The 24,121-nt window shown below is 42.7% G+C and overlaps 2 protein-coding genes across 2 annotated transcripts in view; both read right to left on the reverse strand.

The window, feature by feature from the left end:
* ubtd2 (ubiquitin domain containing 2) overlaps positions 1–24,121 on the reverse strand; it is a 393,205-nt gene that overhangs the window by 230,849 nt on the left and 138,235 nt on the right. The gene's annotated exons all lie outside the window — the stretch shown is intronic.
* Positions 5,160–24,074, reverse strand: LOC310856550 (fibroblast growth factor 13-like; the record flags this gene model as incomplete). The annotated part of the gene is made up of 5 exons (XM_083762021.1): positions 5,160–5,299; positions 13,989–14,187; positions 17,671–17,774; positions 22,270–22,380; positions 23,867–24,074. 5 exons carry the CDS (start codon positions 24,072–24,074, stop codon positions 5,160–5,162), a joined length of 762 nt encoding a protein of 253 aa, XP_083618147.1.

Consider the following 24,121-nt stretch of genomic DNA (forward strand, 5'->3'; position numbering starts at 1 on the left):
TTATTGCAATTCAACTGATCATGCTGGATCTTCATCAAGAAGAAATTATTATACCCAAAAATATATAATATAAAGGCAATTTTCCGCTGTTTTTCAGAAAAGCGCATCAGTCTCCAAGGACTGATATAATTTGGTACTTTTATACCAAATGATACAAAAAGATTTTTGCAGGGTCTAATTAGAAATCAAATACAATTCCATATCAGATGGAAAATATGGTACTGTTGGATCTATTATACCAAATGATGCTCTAATTAGACACCAATGTATTTAATATTACCAACATGAGCTTATGATAGTTTAATTAGACAACTGTAACTAAAAAGGGGCACTCAGTGATATACAAATCTCTGCCAGGAGATACTGTAATAATAATTTCACTGTTTAACGTACAGTAGTAACATCGAACTCTGTGGCCAGTGTGCGCACTCACTCACTCACACACACACACACACACACACACACACACACACACACACACACACACACACACACACGCACACACGCACTCACTCACAGGTGCTTGGGTTATGTTGTCATGTGACAGCACCGGCCGGGCATCCCAGTGCCCCACTTTAAATAACATTTGCTTCCAGCGCCCCCCAAACTTGTCTGTAGTCCCCTTGGGGGGGCTTGCAAGATTATAGCTGTGCAAACTAAGACACACATACTGTACACTACAGTACACACAGGGCGAATGCATGATCTCCGATCGGAGATAATGATGTTGCTTGTGTGTATGTATGTATGTACAGTATGTGTGCAGTATCAGTATGTATATATGTCAGTCTGTCCACAAAGACTCATATCAACGTCAAATCATCATTGCTGACATTGACTTTCACAGTACAACAGATACACGCAGACATCCTCATTACAGTAGGTTCACCATTGAGGGGGCATGTGTTTGGTCCGACATACAGTATACCAACAGTCCGACAGGCATTAGTCCGACAACCAACCCAAAACCCAAACACCGCCCCTATTTTCGAGCGGTGCACGCCGCTCCTTTAAATGGCTGTGTGTCCCTGTGTCAATCTGTCTGTCTGTTTAGAGTATGACCTTTGACCCTTGCAGCATACTGATTGGGGTCATGACACGCACACACACACACACACACACACACACACACACACACACACACACACACATTTATTTATTTATATATATATATATATATATATATACACACACACATACACACAGTAACAATAACATTGTAGTTGCACAGCTCCACACACACACACAGTAAAAATAACATTGTAGTTGCACAGCTCCACACACACACAGTAACAATAACATTGTAGTTGCACAGCTCCACACACACACACAGTAACAATAACATTGTAGTTGCACAGCTCGGTTTGCACGAGTGCAATTTTTTTTCTTTTACATTTTGGAAAAATCTTGAAACTACTGATCTAGAAGGCATTTGTAGAATCGGCCTCATGGTCTAAATGGGTTAATATCTGATCGTGGGGAGTACAATTTGGTGGTCAAAGGTCAAGATCAAGACCAATCAATAATTATGAACACATAGTTGTACTTCTAGCCGAATGACTTCTGAACTATTCATTGTGATCATGGCAGTGAGCCAGGCGACAGCATGTGGAACCTTGCAGTGCGACTGCTTATCATTGCCTCCGAGTGTGTGAGGGAAAGTTACAAAGACTGAAGTTTGTCCCCGCGTGTCCTCCGGTGTCCTCGTTCTTCAGGAGCGGCTGTCCAAGAAGGTGACCTAGAGCAATGAATGGACGGAAGGACGGATACCGGTACTAATAAAAGACATAGTCATGGAGGCTTTGTGACCTGAAACACAAATGAGTGGCAAGAAGGTAGGAATGCAAGAGAGAGAGAGAGAGAGAGTGAGGAAGAGGGGAGAGAGCGGATGACACATGACACACTCTGCTTTCCTCTCCACCTGGCAGGAAAATTACAAGCATGAGGAATCACTGCATTCCATCGTGTATAGATGAAGAATTCTGGTACGGTATACTTGTATGAAAAATCATAGAAGCATGCTCGAACATCTGTGTAAAGGTTGGTGTTTTATACTGTAGTGTTAACCACCGTACAGTACGTTTCACACATTTCATCATTGCCCACTGTGCGTGCGTGCATGCATGCACAAATATGTATGTGGTATTATCAGTGTATTTAGAGTGCATTGCATACTGTATGTGTGAGTGTGTGTATGATTACGTTAATTCATATTCCCTATCCGGTTGCCATTATATTCTGTGTGATTTTCATTCATGCTGGTTAGGGTTATGCTCCTCTAAACAACACAGAGCCAACAGCGGGAACAATATTCACCAAATTAGGTACAGTTCTCAGGAGTCATGTGACAATGAGCGTGCGCACTGGACACGGAGAGGGAGAGAGAGACGCAGTTTAAAGTGACTGCATCAGACAGCGAAGGCGTGCCTCTGGTTACTTGATCGTGCTGTGAAGGAGAGTGTTATGTAACTTTGTTACAGTAGATGCATAATAATGTAATTTTTGGCCACCCAGCGCTGCACAAACCGCTGCCTTTATTCCTGTGTAGCTCTTTGAGCTCATTACGCAATGCTACCGTCACAGGCCACCAGCTTTATGCTCCAAGTTCCAACATTACAACAAGCTGATCTAAAAAACACATTATCAACACAGCCTGTGCCTAGTGCCTGCAATGTCATACTCTGCCATCTGGCCCGAGATAAATAGGCACTACTACGCGGTGCACCCCTTTCTCATTTTGTCATTGACTTGTTTGTCTTCAAATTGTTATTGTCTATTGTTAAAATAGGCCTTCCGCATACAGTCAAAAACATTTCGGGAGAGTACTCGGTTTCAGACAACAGACGAAGAAGGTCTCACATTCAGCGACAAGAAGAGAACAGAGGAGACAATTTGAATGTCCTTAGAAAGAGTAGGTTTTATTTAGTGCATTTCTAGTTTTTGTCCACGGCAGGAACCAAAATGTTAAGTGAATCCGTGTTGTTCCTCCAGCGGTTCTGGTCCACTAGCATTGGTCCACTGAAATGTCCCTGGTGTCAGTTCACTAGTGTTCTGGTAACGGACACTATTGGCTATCACTAGTGTTCAGTAGGTCAAGGAACACGATACGACCCCAAGAAAAGACAGACCCTGTTGAGCATGCTTGCTACTGAGCAAGAGGGTCCTCAAGCGTCCATGCAACAACAAACAAACAAACAAACAAACGACAACAATGACAACAGCAACAAAGGAAAGGCTAATAAGAAACAGCAGTGTCTATTTTCGTGTGTGGTGTGGTGTGGTGTGTGTGTGGCTGCAGCATGTGTGCAGCATGGAAGTAGCCTAAGTAAACATGGAAGGAAGAATATACAGTTACGCCTGCCAGAGCCCTCTGGTTTTAATCTGATATACAACAGATCTTAAAAAGATCAAATATACACCCACCCACCCTCCCAGTGTAGTGTACACAACCCCATATCTAACCCGTATCACCTTGCGCGCGCACACACACACACACACACACACACACACACACACACACACACACACACACACACACACACACACACACACACACACACACACACACACACACACACACACACACACACACACACAAAATACACACACAAAATACACACCATACACACACCTCATCTACTGTATATACAGTACATGCATTCGACCACAAGCACACAGCCGCACTTCCAGCCGCAAGTACAAGGTCATCGTTTCCGAAAAATATGACTTAACCCTCTATGTAAACACAGCATTCCATAGAATAGATAAAAGTTCTCTCTCTTCCTTCATTTTCTTTCTTTCTTTCTGTCTTTCTGTCTTTATTCACTTGTTTCAGACTTTACTGATGACTGTTTCATCTTTACGTTCATCTCTTTGGTTCTGTCTGTCTGTCTGTCTATCTGTCTGTCCATGTAGTCCCTCTGACTGTCTGTCTGGTGGTCTGTCTGTCTGTCTCGCAGTCTGACCCATCATGTGTAAATGGTCTGCATTTCTATAGCGCCGTTCTCCACAGCATTTAAAATTCACCCACTCACGCACACATTCACACCGATGGCAGAGGAAACCATCCAAGGCACCAAGCTGCCCATCGGGAGCAGTCAGGGGTTCAGTGTCTTGCTCTATAGGACTCTTCGACACAGCCAGGAGGGGGCAGAGATCCAAACCAGGAACCTTTCTGGTTCCCAGATGGCCACTATAGTACCATAGACATAGAAAGCTAGGCGCCTCATTCACCGCTGCAATTCATTGGAGTGACCTGTATCCAGGTGTGCCGGACATGAGCCATAGAGTTATACGGACATGAGTGTCATGGAGGCGTCCAGTCACGTGACTCACGTCCCTTCCTTTCATTACGTTCCTTGGCACCAACACAGAATCTTGTCCTCACTTTTGCACATATGCCCCAGAGCCGAAGGAGGCGTCTACCTTTCTGTATGTCGATGGCTAGTACCTCCTAAGCCACTGCCACCCTATGTAAATGTCTATGTAAATATGTAAATGCCTAATTGACTAATGACTAATTCTCTCTCGGTCTGTATCTCTCGGACTTTCCCTAGCTACAGGTATTTGTCTCTGATTCTCTCTCTCTCTCTGCCATCATTTCTTCACGTTCTTTGTCATCAGTCTTTGTCCCTCAGAGGTTAGGCTATGATACAGTGTCTGGAACAACAGTCAAGGTTAAGGGGAGAGCAGTGGATCTCCGATCCATGGCTCCTGATCCTTCTGCAGGCCAGAGTAGCGGATTCCAGATGGATTGATTGTCCTTATTTTGTTGTTTTTCTGTTTATTTACATCACAGTCCATCACAGTGGGGTCCGTAAGGGATCTCCTTCCTCTTCCTCTTTCCTCCTGCTCCTCAGTAGCCTGATGTGTGGGGCATGTCTGCCTGAGATCTGTGTGTGTATATATTGTAGTGTAGGTGCGTGCGTGAGTGCGTGCGCACATGCGCTTGTGTGTGGTAGGGCAAGTGTACACACGTGTATGTTTGTGCTAGTGTATGTGCATAATGTGTCTGTACATGTTTGTTCAAGTGTACTCGTGTGTGTATGTGTGTATACTGTAAGTGTGTATACCGCACATGTGCATGTTTGCATGTGTGTGATCATGCACATGTACAGTATGCTCGTGTGTGTGTGTGTGTGTGTTGGGGGTGGGGGTTGCTAGGAGGAGTCATTGTTACTAGGGATCTTCCCTGCTCCGTTGTTCAGAGCCGACTGGCTGCGGCTCTTGGTGGGGGTCCCGCTGCCCGACCGGGAGAACTCTGTCAACTCATGGAGGGACGGCTCTCTGTACATAGCCACTACACACACACACACACACACACACACACACACACACACACACACACACACACACACACACACACACACACACACACACACACACACACACACACACAAGACAAGAATAACAGACTGTTAAAATAATGTAAATGAATGTAGAAACTGCAACACAGCCTCACTCCCTAGTACACGTTGCGTACTATGGACAATTTACAATTTAGGCATTTAGCTCTTAATCCAGAGCGACTTACATTAAGCAAGAACAAAACAAGCATGGGAATACATCACATAAAAATAATTTATCATGAAACATGCGTTAGCTAAGAAAGTAACGGTGGAATATCTATATAATGAAACTATACATATAAACTATACATATATACTACTATGCTATACATATGTACTATGATGTGCTATGACTACATACAATGCAATTATAGTGCTGTCTACATAACATGCTATAAGTCTGGACGCTTGATCTCCTTGGCATGAATAGGGTCACTGGAGAGAGACCCCTTTTACAGAGCATGGAAGGAGACAATAATTACACTCATGTATTCCAAGTGGTGGTTGGCCATACATGTGTGAAGAAATGTATTTCCTGTCCTGGTATGAGTATTGAAAGAAAATTAAACATACTGTAACATACTGGGTGATAACAAGGGAATATATTGGTTAAATTATGGTTCAATTTAACCCAGAAATGTAGTGTGCAGAATAGAATGTTCTGTTTAGTGTAGTTGAATATGTAATGCATTTTCTGTTAAGGTTTGATCATAGGGGGAGCTGTGGGGAAAAGCATGTTAGCAATAGATACCAGGAACATCTATAAAAGCACAGGAAGCGAGGCAGCCAGTTGGTGGTTTGTCAAAGAGACTCTACAGAAATTGATGAACCACAGAGTAGTGGGTTCGGAAAACTGGAAGAAGAAAAGGTTGGTCAAGGAACATTTAAGGGTTTCCTGCTGTGGCCTCCTTACTTGAAGGTTGGGTGAGGAATATACTTTTTTCCCCCTTTTTGAGCAATGCATTGCCTTTTTATTTGATGACTTTATGGATTACTTGATTTTTGGAAAATAGATCTACAACTTTACGACTCATCGGAGACATTTAAAGGACTTTGAAGGAGTTTGAACATTAACGTTTGTATTTTTTAATCTTGATCGTTCATTTGAATTGAATTATTATTTTGTTTGATCAAGTTTACGTCAGATAAAGATATTGTAATTTAATTTAAAAATAAACAGTTTTGCTATACAGTTTGGTTAAAGTATAAATAATTACAGGACCTTTATTTCTTTTAGTTCTTTAACAAAACTCAGACATACATTTTATGGCTCTGATTGTTATATGGTTCTCAAACGTTTTGATTTCAAGGACCCCCAGTTTGCTATACGTTAGGCCACGGACTCCCATAACTCAGAGTTACAGCGCTGTAAGGTCCATTTGCTTCCCAACTACCAATACTTTAGCTGGGGACCCCTGAAACCACCTCAAGGACCACTTGGGTGTCCCCAGACCGCACTTTGAGAACCACTGATGTATTCAACATGTACGCGTAGTCTACTGTACATCAAGCATACTTTTGGGAGTTTGTGTGTCACATAGAGTTAAGATGTACTAGCCCACCCACATACAAACTTAACCTTGCAAAACAAGCCAAAACAACAAAAAATATTAGATGCATATATCATCATACTTATTGTGTAACATAATGTTTTGGTTATTTACTATAACAATACACACACACAGCAGTCATGCACAAAGCTAGATGTGATTCATCAGCCCCACCAACCCCCGACCGCACACATGCACGCACGCACACCATCTCACACAGCAAAACAAGTAGGCAGAAACCTCAGTCATATGTTTATTGATAAAAAACGTAGCAACTAAACGTAAATTAATAAAAACAATACAATATAAATGAACCGCAATTATTCCCTATACCTGATTCGTAGTCCACCAGGGTTCTATACTAGCCCCCTCATTTACATGAGGGATATTTTCGCTGAAAATAGCCGACCCACAGTGCTCACAACTTGTGGATTGGCTGTGAGCTATTATGTGTTGCAATGTGAGACATGTTGTGAGCTTGTAGATCTGCTATTTTCACAGATGTTTCCTGAATGTTGTTCACCTGTAATGAAATGCCCTGAATCAAGGATACGTGAAGAAGGCGAGGACAGACGTTTTATACCATAGGATGTGTCACAGACGCACTGAGAGGCAAACTGGAGCTGGAAGTTTAATGGAATGCAACCCTCAATACAAAACAAGAGTAGCAGTAGCACCTGATATTTTATAAAAAAAATGGACAACCGACCAGCTGCCTATACCGTAGCTACAAAAATGCGCCAACCATAACAATTAGCGCCCCCCAAAAAAATACCCTCAAAAAAGGGGACAGCTTAAAAAATACATCTCCCTGACGCAGTGTGTTTTGGTGAACAGGCCGGTGATGGCTGGAACGAGGGACCGTTTCTTTCCTCCTCCGGTGCTTCTGGCACGAAGCAGAAACCTCCGTACTCCTTTCTGATGGAGGTGGTCTAATGACCCATGCAGCCTTTCCGTCTTTGTCACTGTCCTCCCCATCAGAACGTAGCTGTGCGGTTGTGGTTGGCTGCAAAGCGCTTTTGTCTGTCCTCACAGCTTCAACCTTGGTCTCCGGCAACTGTCAAATATAGAACCCACGGAAATCATCCACTGAAATAGGATCACAAAAAATGGAAGGGAAAATGATCTGTTTTACATTTACAAACAATTACATAACTTACCCGTGTTGTCCTCTGTTGACACTGCATAGTCGCTGTGATCTCTGTGATGTTTTCGCTCTCCTTTTCCAGTTGAGCCAACTCCGCCAAGATACGATTACTACATGTCGACTCACAATACGTCTTGCAGGTTGCTAAAATACAAGAAAAATATAGTATGATAGTATGTTTATCTATGTATAGTTGGTTCTCTGTGTGTGTGCGTGCGTGTGTATGCGTGCATGTTTGTGTTCTTTTTTTGTTTATATCTTTGGCAGCCTAGGGCACAAGTTGGTTGTTGTGAGGGGCTTTAAAATGGCCGGCCTCTCCAAAAGGAGGGCCAAACAAGTTAGCTCAATCTTGTTAAAAAGATAAACCGTTTTAAGAATCCTATAGTCATAGTTTTGTTTTTGTTATGTGTGATGTGTGATTTGATTTGTTCAGTGATACTAGAAATACTCAGATTTTATGTAAAGATGAGATGTAGTAGAGTAGGAGTAGAAGTATCGAAAAATAAGTAAGTAAAGTAATACCTTAATTTTACTTAAATACAGTACTTGAGTAATTGTACTCACTGTAGGTACATTCCACAATTGGAGCTATCCACATTTCTGAAATAAACAGGAAATGTTTGCATTAACACGAAGATAGAAAAGAGGAAGTGTAAACTCAATACATACTGAGCAATTGTTTCTTCTTAAAAAAAAACATTTGACAACTCTGGAGACATGTAACTGATTAATGCAAATTCTGTCATCAGTTAATTTGCAAAAACAAACGTTACAGTTGTTCCTTAAGGAGCTCCAGGTAAACTAATACATTAATTAGCTTAATCCATAGAATTATAATCTTATATTCTTGTAATACTAATACAATACAATGTAGCCTACAAACAATTTAGAAATACATAATGTATGCTAGCAGCTTACCTTAAACTTTTGAACTTTGTTGATCCAGTCAAGTCATTTGAGTCAAATGATTTTCATCTGGCTTCCGGTTAAAGGGGTAATTCACACTAACACTTCTAGGGTCATTTGAACGCCTATTTAGGTTTTTGCTTGATTCAATATTTAGATAATAAATATTAATTATTTTTATCAGATCCACCCTCCTTTATAAGCCCAGTGAACTTCAAACTCCATTTTGAAAACACACGTCCCTGGTTCTGGTGACTGATACTGTCCTCCTAATGTGTGAGGGGGGCGTGTTATTTATTTATTTTCAATTACTTTTAAAATTGTTTTAACTGAAAGAAATGTAAGCGGAAAAACGAATGCGGCACTCTGGTGTCAGGAGGACGACCTCGCAGTCAATGTCAACATGACCAATTGCAGATTGTGGAATGCAGGAGGCCAAAGAGAGAGCACGCGCCTATCTTCATCCAAGGTGCTGATATGGACGTTTCTCTGCGTGGTGCGTACTACACATTGATGAGGATCTCATTCTCAAGCGAGGCACGCACACCACGCGCGTGGTGAAAAAGGCTCTGCAGCGGCTGTACTGGATCCGTTGTCTGAAGACGTTTGGAGTCTAGTTTAATACCCTGCATCCTCGAGCTCTTCTACAATAGTTCCATCAAAAGTGTCCCGTCAGGCCGTGTCCCTACATGGTTTGGGAAACCGAACTGCCCGGACGCATGTCCCTATGTCCCTATGACCCGTACTTGTTACACTGGTCTCATGAACTGCACACTACTTTTTGTTGATTGTTTGACTTGTTTCTATCCTCCATTTTCTTCTCAGCTGCTCTTGCTCTATCTCTAGTGTTCTCACGAAAACATGATGGAGCGTGCACGGAAAAAATAATTTCACCCACTTCAGATATGCCAATATATTCAAATGAATCAGTGCTGGTGAAAGGAAACGGTTGCTAGCACAGCTTTCGGGCTCTAGATGGCTCTCTATTCATTTTTCAAGGTAAGGCTTCTTGTTTTGGGCACATTTTTGGAGGTGAGGTTTCTTATTTTTCTCGCGAGAGTTGGCAACACTGAAGTAAAGCTGTACGAACCACTGTTCTAAGAGACAGCCTTTGAATTCAGCATCTCAACTCCTATTAAAATACTTCTGTTACTTTTAATTATGAGATTATTGTGGCCTCTCTAAGCGAGCCACACGTTATCCTTCACTAATTTTTATTATTTATTTTCCTGTATTCCGCCCATTTTTTTACACCTATCTACCTTCATACTTTTAGCTAGAAACTCTGTTCCAACTGTAAAATGTTTATTTGTATTTGTGATGTATATTTTTTAGATGTTTAACTTTTAGACACCAAAAAAATCCCAATAGTTTGAATGGCAAAATGCCATTTAGCCAACAGTGGAGCCAGATGAAATCATAAAAATGTTCACACATTTTTGTAAAGTCTATACACCATGAATCTTTACCGTCCATATATATTCTATATATCAAGATGTAACAACAAATCTGCTGAATGCTAAGATGTAATTATCTAAGCTGTGCAATTGATAGATACTCTTATATAAATGTAGATCCTGTGTCTGGTTTGAGATGACCTTTGACACAATTCTGTTTCTGTTTTGACACAAATTTAAATTTCTCCCCTGAGCAAGCAGACAGGCTCCATTAGCTCAGTGGTAAATGAAAAACTGGGGCCCCGGGTTCAAATCCGGGATAGAACAGTAAAGTTACATAGTGCAGCTTTAACACTATCAATATACTTAACACTATCAACACTCTTAAAATAACAATACTTAAAACTACCAACACTACTAATACTTAACACTATCAATACTTAACACTATCAATACTTAACACTATCAATCTTAAGATGCGTTTCCACCAAAAGATAAAATATTTATTTGAGCGACGTGATTACATGCAAACACCTTGCATCGAACAACTGAGGCAATGCTCCCAACCTCCCCCCTCAATGATGACCGAAGTGGAGTGACTCAAGCGACTAGAACGGCATTTTATCTTTTGGTGGGAAGTTGGGAACACACTATCAATATAGTATCAATACTTAACACTATCAACACCCTTACATGTAGGCTACTATTGATACTTATCAACACTTCACAACATTCTTAACACTAGCAACATTCTTACATTCTGGTTACCAACACAACGAGCCCTGCACACTGTTTCTTCTGGAAAGGTTTTTTCTTATATTATTAATATTATTATTACAAATATTTTTCTAAATGTTTTGCAAATAGCAGATCTACCAATGGGAGCTCGTAAATCGGCTATTTATGAATACGCAAAGTATAAAATAGGGCTTAAATGCTCAACGCATACTTTATTACCGTGTAAGTAAGAAAGTAAGTCAGAGAGGCTTCCTGAACTCTTTCTCACTAGTGTTATTTATCTACTTGTGTGCCAGTGTCTCACACCACACAGCTGAACTCTTGTGAGCTTTCTCTCTTTCTCCCTCACCCCATTCTCTCTGCCTCTGTCTGTCTTTCTCTCTCCCTCTTGCTGTCTCTCTCTCTCTCTCTCTCTCTCTCTCTCTCTCTCTCTCTCTCTCTCTCTCTCTCTTTGTCCTATGGTTTGGTTGCTGTAATAATATAAGCTGAATTGGAAAGATGTGGTTTTAATAAAGAGCTTTTAAAATTCAAATTCATAGGTATCCGTCCGTCAGTGGCTGGACAGCCCTGCTCCGGAGTGGCAGTCTTTAGTGCAGTTGGCGCAGACAAAACGAGAGAGGACTGGCACAGGAGTGGGGGCTGCTTCACGCAGTTTCCTTTTCTGTCTCTTCACCTGCAGCAAGGAGATGTGCCTTTCCTCGGCAGGGCGAGTTCCTGCAGCGACAGTCCGCCTCCAAACGCCACGGTCTTTTGCAGCTTCCTCCCAGTTGTTGTGGTCAATGCCTGCCTGCTTCATATCACGTTTGCAAACGTCCTTGAAGCGCAAGCATGGGCGACCAAGAGGTCTGGAGCCTGTTGACAGGCTCTGGGGAGCCGGCTGGGGTCCATCCTGTGGACATGACCAAGCCACCTGAGGTGGCGCTGGCTCAGCATGGTGAACATGCTGGTGAAGTGAGCACGTTCCAGGACTTCTGTGTTGGGAACTTTATCCTGCCAAGAGATTCCCAGGATGTGGCGTAGACAACGCAGGTGGAAGCTGTTAAGCCGTTTCTCATGTCTGGTGTATGTGGTCCAGGCCTCGCTGCCATACGTCAGGGTGCTGAGGACGCAGGCTTGGTAGACCTGGAGTTTTGTGTGCTTAGATAGATGGTTGTTTGACCATACTCTTTGTGTCAGCCTGGCCATCACTGTGGCGGCTCTCGCAAGACGGGTGCTCAGTTCTGTGTCGAGTGAAAGGTCGCTGGAGATTGCAGATCCGAGGTAAGTGAAGGTGTTATTCCAGAGTCTGATTGTCAATGGAGATGGAGAGTGGAGTTTCAACATCTTGTCCCATGACGTTGGTCTTCTTTATGCTGATCGTATAAGACCAAACTCCTTGCAAGCAGATGTCTCTCTTATTGTCTGTCTGTCTGTCTGTCTGTCTGTCTGTCTGTCTTATTCTCTCTTATTCTTTCTCTCTCTCTGTCTGTGTCTCTTTTGCCTTAATGGCTTTAATGGCACGCGAAACATAATTGTGAAATAAAACAAAACTACGAAATGTATTGTTAAAATAGAATAAAAGAGATTAGTAATAGCAGATTTGTGTCACATTGCAACTTTGCAATCAAATCAATGTATATTACGTAATTACATTTAGCAAAAACAACTAGCTTAAACAAAATCTCTACCTGTCCCATGTCCCCCTTTGTTTTTCTCACTCGCTGACACACACACACACACACACACACACAGACACGTGTACACGTAGACACAGACACGTGCACATGCAGACACACACACAAACAGGCCAATTACATATGAACGGTCAAGGCCCCAGGAGAAGCTTAGCAGAAGTATACAGTTGTATTTTAACTGTATACACAGTTTTCTATGTAGATGTCTTTGTAATGTACATTTCCGCAGACATCCAATAACATCCAGTCAAGATGCTATACTGACTGGGAATATGCATGCTCCATAGTTTCACATTTGTGCTTCGTATCATGCAGTGTTACATTATTTTCTAAAGATACATATCATATCAAAAATATATCAAAAACATTGGAATTGAGGCACTGGGGTGATGCAGTGGTAAAGTAACTGCCCACCACCGCGGAGGTCGTGGGTTCAAATCCACCATTGTGCATCTGGCTATGTCGAGCGCCTATAGAGCGTCGCAGTCCCTCCCCCTTTCAGAACAACGAGTGGCCCAGGAAATGGTTCTCCATTCATTTTCTCCATAGGCTTTTCCTAAAGTATTTATTTAAAGACGGTTACGCCGCAGACAAAGCCAACTCGGATCGTGACAAATCATGACAATGAACACAATGTTTTGGGCCGATCAAATAATTTATAAGAAGAAAAACAACAAAACCTGATCTTGTAACCTGCCGTTTTTTTCTACTTTCTAATTATTTGTTTGGCCCAAAACATTGTGTTTATTGTCATGATTTGTCACGACAAGAGTTGGCTTTGTCCGCGGCGTAAACGTCTTTAAATAAATATTTTCTGAAAAGTCTATGAGGAAAATGAACGGCGATTTCTTTTCCGGGTCTCTCGAGGGGGCGGGACTGCGACGCTCTATACACAAACATAATTGGCCCATGTTCAGGGGAGGGAAGCCGGACGGGTGGGGTGATATTTGTCACTACACAATCCTACAGGCTGGGCTGGCACCTGTCAGTAAGGAGTGTTTGGCGGGAAGGTGGGGGCTCCTCACTGGCAGGCGAGTCAGTAGCTTCAACAGCAGTGTGACAACACAGAAATGTGTGTGGGAAGGAGACAATTGGCATAATGGCGAAAGAGGGGTAAAAAGAAAGTGGGAACGGTAAGGATTTTGTGTCTCTTGTCAAATTGTTTAGCTAACAGTTTTCGGTTTGCCTTTTTCTACCTCTGGTATCATTCAAGTCAAGATTCTTTTCACCTTTGAGTGGTTTAGGAATGAAGTGTGCGGAAGCTTTGTTCTTCTTCACGTGATTTCCCTTCATGATTCCACCTTCCTTGTTGAGACCCAGGTACCAGGCGCGACCCGAGGCCTGCTGTCGGTACAGCATGGAGGAGTAGGTCACGTAGTAGTTCTCAAACACAGACTCCTTGAACTTGCACTCTGGGGTGAAATGCTCCTGGAAGGAGAAGAGGGAGAAGTGGGGGTGGGAAGGGGAGGTAGGGTTTTGTTGGCGAGTGAAAGTAGGAGAGAGACAGACAGAGAAATGAGAGGAGTTAACCAGAGAAGAGAGTAGCCAAGAATGAGAGAGAGAGAGAGAGAGAGAGAGAGAGAGAGGACGTGGCTGTTCTTACAATTGCATGCATACAAAACGTGCCTTCGTGCCTCCATCCTTCTCAGATCTGGAACTGAGACCGGCAAACTCGGTACCATCTTTTAATTCTCTTCTCATAACATACTTGAATGAGAAAGCCTTTTTTTAATAATCCTTTTACCATTTCTCCTACTTTTATTAGTGTTTTATCAGTGTATCTCATGTCTAACCACGGTATTGTATTTCTTTTATGTTGGGAGGGAGGCTGGCATCGACTTTAGGATAAGGTGAGAAGCTCAGTCATCCGTGACAGACTCGGTGTAGAGACTCTGTTGCATATAAAAGGTGCCAGCTGAGGTGGTCCTGGCATTTAGTAAGGACGCCTCCCTCTCGTCTCACCGAGGGAGGTCTTCCAGGCTCATCCAGCTAGAAGGATACACACAGGGCAGACCGAAGAAGACGAGGTGGGGGGATTATATCTGCCTGCCTGGGAACACTGCAGGATGCCCCAGTTAGAGCTGGGCTAATGTGGCCGAGGAAAGTATGCTGTAACAGCTATCTGTACGACCCCACTTTGGATGCGTGGTAGATAAAGGATGGATGCATCGTCTTGCATTAGAACAAGTGTACGTTTTGCTGTGTATGTTAAACTGTTTATGACTGTGGTCAACCGCAGCTTAATGCAACATTAATGAAACATTTTACTGCAAACGACTTGGGGTTTATAAATGAATAACCTTCCATTACCCAGCACAACTGTTGCTATAAGCTTCTTTGAAGCTACAAAGATTCAAGCATATTCTTGCAAAAACTAATTCCGAAGCCTGACTATACTTTTATGTACATAAAATACAGCGTATTTTAGGAATGGTTGTTTTTATGAATTTATCTTCGTTTTGCGCTGGTTCGGGGTACTAGTTCCTTGCATTTATTATTATTATTGTTAAGAATTGTTCACACACATTCTTAACTTAAAGAAACCATTCCAACTAAAGCCTTTCCAAGAGATTCCAGCACCTGTATGCTCTGATAGATCCATGCAATCCTTTCTCCATTCATCTCTCTATCTGTCCCCTCACTCAATGACTCCCCAGACCAGGCTGTTCATCTATAACAGAATGAAGCTCACCAACTTCGGACCACTGACATTTGCATTTCCTTATTCCTGCATCTCCATGGTAACAAGCTTCCTCCCCAGAATACCAACAAGCCTGCCGAGAGAAACCATTGCCCAGGTTGCCGGGGGAAAATGATTGAGTGGCACTGCTCTGTCTCTCTTTTTCTCTCTCTCTCGTTCAGTCATCCACTATGTCTGTACAAATTATATGTGAAGGATTTGTTGGTCATTGTGTGTGTGTGTGTGTGTGTGTGTGTGTGTGTGTGTGTGTGTGTGTGTGTGTGTGTGTGTGTGTGTGTGTGTGTACGATCTTAAACGAGATTCGCCGTTGGGTGCCTGAAGGCAAAGAAATGGAGAGAGGGAGAGAATGTGTTCGTGTGTGCATGCGTGCGTGTCAGATAACAACACTGAAAACATCAATATCCTGACTGAAGCCAACAGCCCCTGCATAACAACAACAACTAATCACCTGCCAGAGGATGTATAGGGCTAGACAATGCATGCACTTTGCCTTACGCCATCTTGTCATGCACACACGTGCAGTGATGATAAGAGCTTCCATCCCTTTGTATAAATGACAGTACTGAACTCATGACAAACTCAAGTTTTTGGATGTTTGTTAAATTTTTGATAGACTTAGACTTTCATGATTTTAAAACAATGTTGCCCAATTCACAGAGGAAGTATATTTTATTTTTGGAGATAGTGAATTTAAGGGTAGAGGAGAACTAATGCACATTTCAACAGCAGTCATCCCCCATGAGTATCTTGAAGTCAGGCTTATGGGCTTAGCGTTGCTGTTGAGCAGAAACCTGGTATGTCCTCCTCCACAAATACATTACATTGTAGATCGGCCATTTCAGCTATCGTTGAAACAAAAGTGAAAGTGGTTAAGTCTGTCTGGGGGTTTTATAAATATTTAATCAATGAAAAGTATTAACAAGAGCTTATGACTAAATAATAACTACATTGGGTCCATTGGAACGCAGGTTTCTTTTTTTCCCCCATTTACTCAAAAATAATGGTCTTGGACAACGAGGCTTATGCTGAAGCATGAAGGTAATCGATGGATTCCCACGATGGTAATAGAAAGCATGTCCAACACAAACATCCCAAGGGGACCTGCGTCGTTTGAGCAATGGCCCAACTTACATGCCATGTCACCAGTGCAATCTCTATTTCTGAAAAACGCAATGTCTCGTTTGTTAACGAATAACCATCAATATACAAGTAAGTCAATTAGCTTTTCGCTAAACCCCACCCCAGAATCGATTGTCCAATGTCAATCCCAATAGTTTAGCAACCGTTGCTAAGGATGGCAAGCTTTCGTCACCTCTTAGCTGTCAGTGTTATTTTTGCATGGCTTTGCATTCACAGCTTAACGTCGGGAAAGTCACACGACACACCCAGATGATGGCAATAATACTAATCACTGTAGTCTTACATGTTTCTCCCTCTAATATTTCCTTGTATTTCTAGTTTATTTAAATAATGTCATGCACTTGTCCAAGACATTTTGAAGTTCTTGCTACTTAAATGTTTGATTATTTAAATATATGCATCATTTAATATGCATCTCAATGGCTGAGAAGGACAGCTTGCAATCGCAGAGTGTAGTGGGTGGGGTTTAGCGAAGGGCTAATTGGTCGATGGCTTATTTTCATATTCTTTTCTTTTCAAAATCTTTCAATAACAGAAATCTCAGGTGCAGGTAAATAATGAAAAGACTATGTTGTTGAGCCTCTCCCAGACAAAAAACATTTTCGCCCCTTCATGTCCCAATTTACAGCACCATCAGCTCCTATTGAGTATTGACGCAGATTAGACACACCAACGGACCGACATGCGCAAACAACAGTCGGGCATGCGGTTGAACATGCGCTGCTCCCGTGCCTGCGGTTAGGGTTAGGTTGGGGTTTTAGGTAGGTTGGGTTAGGGTTAGGTTGGGGTTTTAGGTAGGTTGTCGGTCTAATGACAGTCAGATTAATAGTATGTCTAGACTAAAGCCTGGAACCAGCTCCCATGCAGTACTTACATTTTTGTTTCTAATCTTTCTAATCTAATCTAATCTAATCTAATCGAAAGCTCTCCATGTTTAAAGTGTAGATGATGATGATGATGATGATGATGATGGGTGTACACGATGATGATGATGGGTGTACACTAAACAGTATAAGCCTGTACTACTTGTGTGTGTGTGTGTGTGTGTGTGTGTGTGTGTGTGTACCTACAGAAGTGTAGACAAAACCCTCGTTGTTCATGGCCAGGTAAAGTTTGTTCTGGACGCCCTGGATGGCCACCACTCGCAGACCCACAGGGATCAGGTTGAACACAGCTACACACACACACACACACACACACACACACACACACACACACACACACACACACACACACACACACGAATGAACATGGAGCATGGAAAGAACATGGACACACACAGCAAACACAACAAGTGCACTCATGCACAGCCACACATACAACATAACACACGCACATGTGTAGACACACGCGCACGCAGACCAAACACACAGGGAGGCGAAGAGAAAAATGCATCATCAATATCAATGTAGCACAGGTGGTGAAAGTTCCAACACAGAAAAGGTCTTCTTCCAAAGCTGTTCAGGACCCGCAGTGAAGTCAAGGTTTAGTGGTACATCACATGTAAATCAGAAATGATATAATGTAAGGTTCAGATTAGGCCCACTGTATCTTTTTATTAGCAATTTAGCAGAGTAAAGCAACAATAATGCAAATCAAAACTATCTTCTTTACAGAAAACACAGCCATGCACAAATGGTTCCTGCCTATATGGGCGTATCGGCTTTGTCTGAGTCAGTGACATGGTCGATGGTCCTATAGAGTACAGTATCTTGTTTGTTTATCCTATGTCTGAGTCAGAGTGACATGGTCGATGGTCCTATAGAGTACAGTATCTTGTTTGTTTATCCTATGTCTGAGTCAGAGTGACATGGTCGATGGTCCTATAGAGTACAGTATCTTGTTTATTTATCCTATGTCTGAGTCAGAGTGACATGGTCGATGGTCCTATAGAGTACAGTATCTTGTTTGTTTATCCTATGTCTGAGTCAGAGTGACATGGTCGATGGTCCTATAGAGTACAGTATCTTGTTTATTTATCCTATGTCTGAGTCAGAGTGACATGGTCGATGGTCCTATAGAGTACAGTATCTTGTTTATTTATCCTATGTCTGAGTCAGAGTGACATGGTCGATGGTCCTATAGAGTACAGTATCTTGTTTATTTATCCTATGTCTAAGTCAGAGTGACATGGTCGATGGTCCTATAGAGTACAGTATCTTGTTTGTTTATCCTATGTCTGAGTCAGAGTGACATGGTCGATGGTCCTATAGAGTCACACAGTATCTTGTTTGTTTGTCCTATGTCTGAGTCAGAGTGACATGGTCGATGGTCCTATAGAGTACAGTATCTTGTTTGTTTATCCTATGTCTGAGTCAGAGTGACATGGTCGATGGTCCTATAGAGTACAGTATCTTGTTTGTTTATCCTATGTCTGAGTCAGTGACATGGTCGATGGTCCTATAGAGTACAGTATCTTGTTTGTTTATCCTATGTCTGAGTCAGTGACATGGTCGATGGTCCTATAGAGTACAGTATCTTGTTTGTTTATCCTATGCCTGAGTCAGAGTGACATGGCAAAGGCCCGTCCGCCCGCCTATTTTAACAAATGAGTGCCGCCTGCTGGACGAAAGCGGTATGGCGCTTGGGTGCCGGTGATTTCCACTATGACGCGCGTCCGCTTTTGGCTTCCATCTTGGATGCTAAAGCATAGCATCAATGCTAGCGAGCTAAAATGAGGTGCAAAGGCCGCGACTAAAACAGAAGCTAATGTGGTTGGTCATACAGAAAGGGTGCGGGCGGGGCCCTAGCAACAGTGCACAGCAACCGGAGCTGTTAAAACAATGGAAAATAGTATTATAGCGATATCAAACGCCTCAAGACAAGCCTACTCGTCAAAAGCGCCCCGCAAATGAATTCATTAAATGAATTAATCAGGACGAGTATACCTGTCAACAGGATCAAATGTGTTAATACAGGTTATTTACAAAATACTGTAGCAAACTGTTTGGAATTTATCCAGTGCCAGTGAGGATAAAAAATATATTCACTGAATTCACCATTCAAATTAGATAAAAACTATGATCTGTTTTAAACTCCATTTCATTGCATAAAGGTGTAGGACACATTTTATTGTGACAGAAAGTCGCAGTTAACTATGGAATCGCGCTTTTCCCGTCAGTGTCTTGGGTAGCTGTAACCCATAATGGGGAAAAAATAAAGGGAAACTCTGCTTCCCTTTATTTTTTCTTCATTATACTCCAGCACCTCACTTAAGTTTTTTCAGCAGATGAGCTGTGTTTTTTTGTTGTAACCCATCAAATCCAATCAATGTATAGAAGCCTATCAGTTTCATATATTAACATACCAGGCAGGCACTGTGCAGTGAATTAAGGTTTAATGCTCTCAAAGTGGGGTCCAGGGACTGTCAGGGTTCCTTGAGGGGGTTCTAAATGGCCCGTTACAAGTCTGTAACTCTGACAGTATAAAAATAGTCACCAAATGGTCTCTTAACGGGTCCATTTGGTTCCATTTGTATACTGTCAGAGTTATCTTTGAAATGCGAAACATTTGAGAACCCCTGGTTTAATCACGAATTGCATGTAGTCACTATCACACATATTTAGCTCTGTAACGATTCTGGTGGAGAAGGCAGATGTGTTCTGTTACACTCAATTAGTCCACCTTGTACTCTGTCATGACTGGCTAGATGGAGAATTAATTGGATTATCCTTTCAAATCCACTCAAGGCAGTATGAATATCATGGTGGAGTAACATGATAAGATGTTCGATAAGATGTTCATCGTGTGGGTGATTGCATAACATGTCACTTTCAGGCTCTGGCGTATTCTGTTTTTCCACAGACTCACACACACAGACACACACACACACACACACACACACACACTGGCATGCAGGCACTACGCACGCATACACACACACTTGTGGAATGATTTCTATGTATTCATTATTCTGTCGTTTAATTTCAATTGCATGCAAATATGCACTGTTTTGATATTCTGCAAAGCAAACACTCTTGGCAGCTGGGCTAAAGCAGTCCAAAGGTTAATTAATTATCATATTTGTTCTTGATGAATGTGTTGTGCCATTTGGAGTGATGCTTAATCACTCCCCCGGGTTGCATGACATTTCCGTTGTCTACATAAAATGGTACATGAATATGAAAGTAATCCCCATCAGTGATGGAGTAGCCATTCAATAAAATAACAGCTAGACCAGCAGTAATGACATGTCCTGCCGAAGTGCCTTGACCTCTTGCCAAATGAAAAACAAATCCGAGGGAGGACATTCGGGTTAACGACCTACACTGCTTATAAGAAGCAGTCTGTTGTGTAATTACTGTATTTACAGCCCGGCCCCTCACTGTAAAGAGTGTTAAATATGTTTTCAATATATAAGTTGTATCACATTTGAGGGGTGCTAGCCCCTCCTATATCCAGCTTTTTGTGTACGTTCACAAACACAACACAAACATTAAATTCCCTTTGACAATGAATGGAGAATTTTACGTCATAGTGTCTGAGCAAATAGCATAGTGTCTATTTTACGTCATGATGATGTATACGATGATAAGAGCGCCCCTCACTTCACACGGGTGTGCGTTTTACAATAGGAAGACACCTTATCAAATCACTTCTATTCCTTCTCAAAAGCTGTCCTACATGGGTCACAGCTCATAGCTTGTAATTGAAGCATGGTGAAACACTTCCCTCCGGCAGTGGCTGTGTCCAGGGTGCTTTATTGGATTGAAGAAATTTCTTTTTACTCAGGGAGTTATTGTCTGGAGGTCTGATGCAAGCTAAAATGGAGGAGATAATTAATGATAAATAATAATAATAATAATAATTGTGTCTGCTTTAGTTGTTCTTGGGGTGTTGGGCCAAGTACATTTACACATACCGAGAATTTGTCCTCATTGCATTTAACCAATCTTAACTAAACAGAGAAACTATTGAACCGTAGCTGGTTCACTGGACACTTCAATGAGGATGAGCCGGGGATCGAACCGGTTCCCAAATGTACGCTCTACCTCCTGGCTCAGCTCACTGCCGTCCGTAGCTCAAATCTAGTGCTGCAAAGGGTCTGGGGTCTGGGGACGGCGGTGGCTCAGGGGTAGAGTGCCTGGATGGCAACCGTAAGGTTGCCAGTTCGAACCCGGGCTCCCCCAGAGTTACTGTTGAAGTGTCCTTGAGCAAGACACTGAACCCCTAATTGCTCCCGATGTGCTAGTTGGTGCCTTGCATGGTTTCCGCTGCCATCGGTGTATGAATGTGTGTGTGAATGGGTGAATGTAATGCACAATCTCTGTAAAGCGCCTTGGATAAAGGCGCTATATAAATGCACAATTTTTTTTATGTGCATTCAAAATTCTTAGAAACATTAACATAGCTAAAATGGCTACTTCTAGAAATACAAGTGCAAGCAAAGAAGATAACCCCACATTTAAATAAAAACATAAGAAAAACTGTGTCAAGCCGCAGAGGTAAATTCTCCACCTTCATGTGGACTGGAGGTATACGAGATTGTGGGGGATTTCTGAGCCTTGTTCAAAGAGACTTAAGCAGGGCAGTATGTTGAGCCTGGGTGCCTGGGGCGCCGTACAACCCAACCAAAGTCATGTGGATATCCTAAAAATGTTACGGGCTAACTGAAAATCTGCACAGTAAAAGTGTGGGCGGCATGTTTAAGGTACCAGGGTTTGACATACCGCTGGTACTGTCTTCATCCTTGGTTCCACCGACGGTTCCGTCAGGCTGCATCTGCAGCTGGAATCCCTGACGGCTGGATAGCCTGGTCACAATGCCCTTTAACTGGGGCTCTGAGAGGAGAGGAGAGAGAAGTCAGTTAAAAGCAGGGACATTAGAGAGGCATTCAGAAGAGACGGAAAATCAAGATGAGTTATACGTAGACAGGAGAGGATTCAAGGTTGAATAATTTAGTACCATTTCGATGAAACATGAATTTGTTTTTTTGTGTGTACTCAAGGTAGATAAAACGATACAATACAAATACACATCAGCCTAAACATAAAAAATCTCTAACAAGAGAAATAAAACACAAGTGCATGGTGCATTGAAAAACCCACTAGGGAACATGCGGTTAAATTAAGTTCATTGTGTGAACTGATGAGGAGGAGGAGGAGGAGTTGAGGGCCCTCACTGCCTCGGGATATGTGTTGTTAGGGAAACAAGTGCTGGAGCTCTGGTCTTGATGCTTTGTAACCTTTTCCCGAAGAAAGGAGGACAAAGGGTTCATTGTCTGGATGAGAGAGGGGTCCCTGGTTATTTTCAGACCCATCCTTTAGAACGCAAGGTGTTTTAAATATCACAGATGCTTGGAAAATCATGAGACCAATGATGTTTGAAGCTGAGAGGAGAGAGCAGTATGTGTGTCCTTTCACTGCATGTCATGTGGTGTTATGGATCAAATCCAGCACTCCGCAGGAGAGCAGGAAGTGGCTGAGGAGAGCAGCTGTTTGTGTTTCTGACATTTGGAAGCCTGCTGGTCGTGCTGGATGCTATACACCCATAACTCACTCCCACCCGTCACATGATACAGAGCAATGAAGGATAAATTGACAGCTAAATTGCCAGCTGACTGACAATGCTAGCCGCTTCATCTCCTCTGATATTGGTTTAGCTAAGAGTTATCACTTACACCTGCCAGTATCTGTCACATCTCCATGCAGCCACAGGTCATACGCTCAGAGCACTGAAATACGTGTTGCTGCGACAGTAATGCCTTTAGGAAAGCAGATGATTCAGAGGTGATGTCTGCTATAGTGTTGCGTGTGGAACAGCACAGCAGCCATCCATGCCGTCATCAAAATGTGAACATAACGTGGTCAATATTTCTGATTCATGATTCTTGTCATTGTCTTTCACACTAATCTACATTCAGCCGGCAGCTGTCGTTGAAAGTGGGATGAAGCTGTGACGAATTCTGACAATTTGTGTGTACATGCATGCAGGCAATGGTGATGGCGAAGGAGATGGTTGTGATGATGATGGTACGGAAGTGGCTGAAGGTGATGTTGACTCTCTCGACTTTTCTTACCCCCCCCCCCCCCCTCAGACCTGGTGTTCATTGCGATGATGATAGGCCTAATGCTGGTATAAGTACATGGTGAACTGATGATAATGATGTTGATGTGCACAGAGTCACCTGGTGGTGGTGGTTATGGTGGTGATGATGATGATGATGATGATGATGATGGTGATGGTGATGTTGGTGGTGGCACTGGTGGTGGTGATGGTGAGTGATGGAGAGCCCCTTCCCCTCCCCCCACACCCCTTCCACCAGACCTGGCGGTCGCTTTCTTTTCCGCTTCTTCCTCGGGCCGAAGAGCTTGACGCGCGAGAACAGGCTCAGTTTGCTGGGCTTCTCGCTGGTGCCTTTGGTGTTGTTCGGGCTGTTGTTGTTCGTGCCTCGGCAGGCGTTCGCCTTCTCGCGCTCTCTCGCCTGCCGCTTCTGCCGTATGAGGGAGCTGGCGATAGCCGCTGCCCGAGACATGATGTCTCCTCCGGACGGTGCTGCTGGGTGATGTGGGTGCGAGGCTG

Source organism: Protomyctophum parallelum (assembly GCF_964188405.1).
Source record: "Protomyctophum parallelum genome assembly, chromosome: 1".
NCBI lineage: Eukaryota > Metazoa > Chordata > Actinopteri > Myctophiformes > Myctophidae > Protomyctophum > Protomyctophum parallelum.